Source organism: Camelina sativa, chromosome 3 (genome assembly GCF_000633955.1).
Source record: "Camelina sativa cultivar DH55 chromosome 3, Cs, whole genome shotgun sequence".
Taxonomy (NCBI): Eukaryota; Viridiplantae; Streptophyta; class Magnoliopsida; order Brassicales; family Brassicaceae; genus Camelina; species Camelina sativa.
Genome location: NC_025687.1, coordinates 12,060,146 through 12,067,186, shown reverse-complemented (window position 1 = coordinate 12,067,186; position 7,041 = coordinate 12,060,146). Strand labels below are relative to the sequence as shown.

The 7,041-nt window shown below is 35.4% G+C and overlaps 1 protein-coding gene across 1 annotated transcript; it reads right to left on the bottom strand.

The window, feature by feature from the left end:
* Positions 921 to 3,167, bottom strand: LOC104776699 (zinc finger protein CONSTANS-LIKE 16). The gene is made up of 3 exons (XM_010500807.2): positions 3,033 to 3,167; positions 1,498 to 2,578; positions 921 to 1,397 (listed from the first exon to the last, which is right to left on the bottom strand). The coding sequence occupies exons 2-3, from the start codon at positions 2,494 to 2,496 to the stop codon at positions 1,137 to 1,139; spliced, it is 1,260 nt and encodes a 419-aa protein (XP_010499109.1). The 5' UTR covers positions 2,497 to 2,578; positions 3,033 to 3,167; the 3' UTR covers positions 921 to 1,136.

Below are 7,041 nucleotides of genomic sequence, written 5' to 3'. Positions count from 1 at the left end.
CGACGACAAAGACAAAAAGATTTCTCACAACTCTATTTAATGTATTACCTATACTTTATTTACCTGTTCTACGTAGTAGCTTTAGGTAACCATATTATATAGCACTTCCAAACAAAACTTTTTTGAAATTATCCATCTTACCAAAAAATTTAGCACCACCAAAATTAACATATCTTATGTACCACAGATATAAATTATTAACGGGTCACTGATAATGATATGATGATATTAACGCCGATAGATATTTAATCCAAATCCAATATACGCTTGTGTGGTAGTTAGTAGCCATTTTTCATCTTAGATAGAAATTTAAAAGGAATTTGGACTATACAGAAAAAAATGCTACATCAGTTGGCAAGGACAACGACGATTCACGGTTAACTTGTTCATTGTGCTTCTTATAATTGGCTGTCAAGCCACATTTTATTATGAAATCCTAATTCTGATTCTTTTAAGACTATAATAGACGCTCCAATTTTTTTTTTGAGAATCTGTTTAACTATTATTATTGTAAAGTTTTTAAGGATGATCAACTAGTTTCGTGTGGTTTGTTAGTATTTTTTTTTGTACGGAACATAATTTACATTTACAAATTAGACTCAAATATTTCGGATCGGTCCACAAACTTTTTTTTTGACTTCGGGTTAATTTTGGGTAACCAAAATATAAGTAAATATTTTAATAGTAAATCTTTGATATATTTCAAATTAAAATATATGAGTCTTGGTCTATAGTTTGTTTGGTTTAGTTTGGTATATAGACCTTAAACATGTTACCGGCTTACTTTTGATTCGCTTTGTTCTTCACTTCTTCTATATACGAGTAACGGTTTGAGAAGAGTAATCGGTTAATTTTGGTTTGAGAAGTTATGTTCGTTCAAATTAGGAATTGAGAGGTCATAAGCATGTTTAACTAGAGTATTTTCAACAATCAAAATGCCTTTGCACATTCTTATTACCAAATATATACATCAGTGCTATATTTATAATACAAGAAAAGTCACATTATTGGTCACTTCTATGTACATAAACCAAGCCGCGAAGCACAATTAAGTGCCAAATTAACTTCTGTCGTTGCAGAAGAAAAAAACTCACTAAAATATGTAAAGTGAGATATAACGCGAGTACATTCACAATTCAGTAGTTAATACCTAATGGTGAATTTGCAGCAGCAGCAGTGAGCGCGGCTCTCTTAACGAATCTTCCTTTCATGCGTGGTCTTTTCTCCGCATTCAGTTTACGTACCTCGTACCTTATCTTCTTAGAAAACAACCTTGTCCTCCTCTTCTCTCTGTACCTCGAAACCCTAGCTTCTCTACCTCCATCTCCAAACCCACTTGATGGTAAACATCCACCAACGTACTGCTTCTGATGACTTTGATCTCCCCCAAATTCTCCCTAAAACACACAATTCAAAATTAGATAAAACTCACTAGCTATCACCGGAGGAAAGAAATGGAATCCTAAAGAGTAATGAATATATATATGTATAACATACCATGGAAACAGGTGGCCAACTGCTAATGTCTATGTCTAGTTCCGGTGGCTCTCCCGAAGTCCACGGTGGACCTTGGCCTCCCCAAGTAGATATAACCGAGTCGTAGTTTAGTCTCAGCATCAGAACATTCTTCTCTTCTTCCTCCTTCACCTTAACAACGCATTCACCACTACTTTCAACATTCTTCATTACCTCTTCTTCGGATGTCTTGTGTGACGACTCGTAATCAAAACTTAGCTCAAACGGTACCGTTCCATCCACGTCTTTCCGATCATCATCATCGAATATTTCCATGTTTATGGCTTTCTTTTCTTCTACTTCTTCTTCTTCAATCTCGTCTTTTTCGACTTTGAACATCTCTGTATTAGAAAACCCTAGGTCCTCCATGGCGTAAGACTCAGTGTCTAACCCGCGACCGAGCAGAGTCTCCACGTCAGCAGCGAACTCCTCAAGCTCCATGTCGGTCGGGAAAAAACCATTAAGACAACTCTCAGCGTTGTCTTCCTCCTCATCGATCATCACACTTATCATAGGAAACTCGATCTTCGGCGCGACGACGTCGTTCAAGAATTGTTCAGCCACCAACGGATCGAGAACAGGCACTTGACAGATCAGCTGCTCTTCTAGCTCATAGCTGTCGGTCTGATCCTCAACACTAATCTCCGGAACCAAGTCATGAAAAATCGACAAATTGTTCTTCTTACCTGAGCCACGTGGCGTCCGAGCTTTACGAGTGAACCCGTGATGCCAAGTGGCGGCTTCGTGTGGAGGAGAAGCTGATGACGAGTGGTTGCTATGCTTTACGGCCGCCGGGCTGGCCGTCTTCAAACGGACCCTCTCGTGCCGGCGAGCGAGAGGGTTTGCTGAGTGGACCAAACTGTCGCAAGATTGACAAAGAAAAGCATCGTCGGCCGCGCAGTACCACCGTGCCCGTCTCTTCACGCAGCTATCGCAAGCCCTCGCCGTCTTCGCTCCAACAGCATTCGCCAAACTTTTCATCTTCTTACAAACTGTAAAACCAACATCAACGACAAGAGCACGAGAGCTTTGATTTCGACAGAACAGTTTCAATAATTGAAATCTATTATTGCTCTGCGTTACAAGTAAGACTTTTTTTTTTTGTGTGTGTCGTCGTCCTAGAAGGATTTGGGCAGTGAGTGTTTGAGATTGAAGAGGATGTCCCGGAAGAAGTGCGTACTCTTTTGTGTCAGTGGATTTTTGAAGTTATAAAAATTATTTTATGCACTTTTTGGGTGTTTATGTCTTCGGTTAAGACCCCACGTTGAGGCCTTATCTGATTTGTGATTGGTTGAGTTCAGAAGATGATCCTCGTAATAGTGTTTTAATTGGTCAGATTCTTTATCCAATGGATTTCTAGTGTGGTCCATCTTGTCGCTTTCCTTGCCCAATCCCTCGTTATTTATTTTTCTCTATTCGCATTTTTTTTTATCTTTCTTTTTTTGTGGATTTTTTTATTTCTTTCTTTTTGGGTAGCAATGGTTTCTGTTTTGTCTTTTTTTTTTTTNAATTGAAATCTATTATTGCTCTGCGTTACAAGTAAGACTTTTTTTTTTTGTGTGTGTCGTCGTCCTAGAAGGATTTGGGCAGTGAGTGTTTGAGATTGAAGAGGATGTCCCGGAAGAAGTGCGTACTCTTTTGTGTCAGTGGATTTTTGAAGTTATAAAAATTATTTGATGCACTTTTTGGGTGTTTATGTCTTCAGTTAAGACCCCACGTTGAGGCCTTATCTGATATGTGATTGGTTGAGTTCAGAAGATGATCCTCGTAATAGTGTTTTAATTGGTCAGATTCTTTATCCAGTGGATTTCTAGTGTGGTCCATCTTGTCGCTTTCCTTGCCCAATCCCTCGTTATTTATTTTTCTCTATTCGCCTTTTTTTTTATCTTTCTTTTTTTGTGGATTTTTTTATTTCTTTCTTTTTGGGTAGCAATGGTTTCTGTTTTGTCTTTTTTTTTTTTTACTTTCTTTCTCGTCTACCAATTTTTCTATAAAGACTGCATGTATATAGTATTCCCTATGCTTCTAATAGATTAATACTAATTTAGCTCGGCATCATATGAACCATGCACTAATTAATCCTTAAGCCCATTTAATTTGGTGACAAAATAAAACACTAATTTTGCTTACTATTTTTACATACAGACATGTAATTTCTGAATGTTTTCATCGGATAGACGTCCTATTTCCCCTCCAAGAACTATGACATCGTACTAGATATACCCAGAACTTCAACTTCTTCCTATGTCTCCCTGAATCAATAGTTCTAATCCTATTTTACCCCGAATCGATAGTTTTATTTCTATTTCTCCCTTGATTTCAAAGTTTACGTCTATTTCCCCATTAATACGGATTTATATGGTTTATTGTTGGTTTATAATTTTTCCAACCAACTAACAAAAACATTAAACCGGATTAAACCTAATATAAACTCAGAACAATTAAATTAATAATTAATTAATAGATTGAATAATTAAAAAAAAAAAAAANCGATGGTCTTCTTCTTCCTCCCTTCTTTCTTTGGCTTTCTCTCTTCCATTGTTGGTGACTGGTGATGTCGGCTCCGATGACAGTGGCTATAGATCAATTTTGCAGTAGTTCTCTCTTTTTCTTATTCCTCATCTTCGCTTTGTCTGCTTCATAATCGGATCTTCTAGGGCTTTGATTAAACCTGAATCGAGACAACCCCACATATCCCAGATGGAGTCAACTCCTGTTAGAAGATCGATCACAGTCATCTTCTTCCCGATCTACAACCGAATTTTCCAGATCAAAGTTATGTCAAAGAAAAATATCTTAAGTCGAAGAAGGCAAGCTACGAATCTTGGGTACACGGATTTGCTCAGCTCGCCATTAAAACTGATGTCCCGGCGGTGGTTAGAGAATTTAGTCGGGCTCTGTCTAATATGTGTCTGGTTATATCTCTGTTTTTTTTTTCCATCTAATTCCCTCATATGTTCTGGGAATTGGAGAATTCATGTACAATTTGTTTGATTTTCTTTTTTCATTTGAGTATGAAACTTTGAAATGTCGAATACTTTAGATTTTTGATAGGATTTGAATCTTCAGCTCATTTTAAAAAAAAAATCTGGAATGGAATAAGAAGGGGAAGAGTGAAGAAGACGGAGAAGGGGACGAACCATTGTCATTTCAATTTTTATTTTTATTTTTTATTTTTATTTTGTTAGTTTTTTATTATAAAACTCTCTAAATCAAACGAAACTGATTTCATACTGGTTAAAGTGGTTTTTTATTGGTTTAGTTCATAAACTGATTAAATTCAAATTTGTGGAGAAATAGGATTACAACTATTGATTCGGAAAGACATAGAGGTTGAAGTTCTAGGTAGATCCAATACGATGTCATAGCTCTCGGGGGAAATAGGACGTCTATCCATTTTCGTCTAATTATATTACACTTTACACCTGATATAATTCCCTTTTATTTAAACAATATGTTAGTAAAATTTCGTAAATATTCATTAACTTCCAAATAGCAATTTAATCGGATGTGCCCTTATTTATCGAGTGTATCTCTTGTAGATAATCATTCATATAAAATCATTAATGTCCACATAATTCATTTTTTTATTTTTTTTAATAAAGGATGTAACATCAGGACTTTTCATCATATCGCAAGTACTATCCATACAATTCATTTCATGTTCACGAGGTTCTTCTCAAGGAGAGAAGCAAACAGATTACAGTACACATATGGTTTATTCAAAATCGTTACAATTTCCTAAAGATAAGGGATGACTCATCGTGTTACATTTTAGAGGCTTATACAAGAACTCTTGAAACGAAATTTACTTTATAAATTTTAGACTTTTAGTAGAAGCTCCATAATGTGAAAGAAACATATACAAGGCCCTTATTTTAAGCCCACGAGAGTTGTACGATTTCTTAGGGGAACTGTAGACCTCACTTTTGGTTCGATTGTTCGTTTTAATCGATGATACAAGCGGCTAGAGTTCTGTGAAAGAAACATATACAAGGCCCTTATTTTAAGCCTTGTCCGTTATGTATTTGTAACCCCAATTGAAGTTTTAATTGGGGTTACAAATACATAATAACATTAATAACAATTAACATATACCGGTTTGGTACTCGATAGTGAGTGATGGACGTAATAACATGACCTACTATATGTTTTGGTGCGTTGCTATACGTGAAATGAAACGCTCTGCACACTTTCAAAGTCTTAAGACAAATTTATGATGATTAAAGCGGCTAGAGTTCATCTTAGCTTAGACTAGTGCTTCATATATTGGTAACTAACAAAAAGTCACTGTAATTAAAGGAGACGAAGCGTTTCTACAAATATATATGGACCTCCTTTTGATATGTAGTTATTTCATTATTTAAGTTTATAGATTTAATATGATGTATAAATAATGAAATAACGACAAGGGAAGATATAAAAGGAGGAGCTCATCCCCTATGCACGACACCTTAGAAGACACACATTAAATCCTTGGGCTCAATTATTCTAGAGAATCCTAACTTGCAAATCACCCAAGCGGTTCTTGGAATCTCTAAGTCGCTCATTATGAATAAAGAAATCCGTTTTTTTCACTTTAAACCGTCTCTTTTGATTTCCCGGTCAAATTTAGTTATGTGAGTTTTATTCGTATAACCCACATAATTTTTTTTTAATTTTTCTTTATTTTTTTGTATTCGATTCATTGAAATTTACGGAACTTTAAAAATACGAAGTTTTAGAAAGAAAAAAAAATAGTTGTACGTACGTCACCGTTAAATTTCACGGATTACCTTCCATACAAAGTTTTTGATAAATTTATTTACCAGATTCATACAGGAATGGGCATGGGGGTAATAAGCAGCTGCAGAAACTAAAATAAAAGAATTCGGTAGAGAGAGTAAAAGCATGAACCACAAGCATAGACTACGACTACGTAACAACAAATTGCTGCTTTTTAGTTATTACAAAATTTAAAGAACCGCCCAAAGCCTGTTGCAAGTTGCCTATCCCACTCTAAATTATGGTGTGAGACTGACACCGTATTTCTCTTACGCTTTCCTACAACTTTCATTCAACGTTTTTTAGGGAAGACAATTCCATGTTAGTTCATGTCTGTCCTAAACAATGGACTAATTTCATATGCCAGTTTTGCTTTCCATCAAATAATGAGAGTTGGTGGAGAAAAAATCAAGAATGTTGGAGAAATTATATCAACTCTACATTGAACTAATGATACGATGTAAGTATACAGTCATATAGGGAATGCATTAGCAATGCTAATTTAGCATAACTAAAATTTTCTTGAAACCTAAACAACATTTCATTTAAAATATATACGTAACTTTGTGGGTTACATAGGCAGCGAAATTGCTGCTCATAAACTTTTTTTTTTAATTGAAAACAAATGAAATAAAGGTCTAAACTTACAAATTAGACCTTTATTCTTTGTGTAGTAAAAATTTGCCTAACCTGAAGAGGGTACTCCTGACTTAAAAGTTCTCCACTTTCAGTTTTCGTTCTTCTATTTTGGATTCTATGACT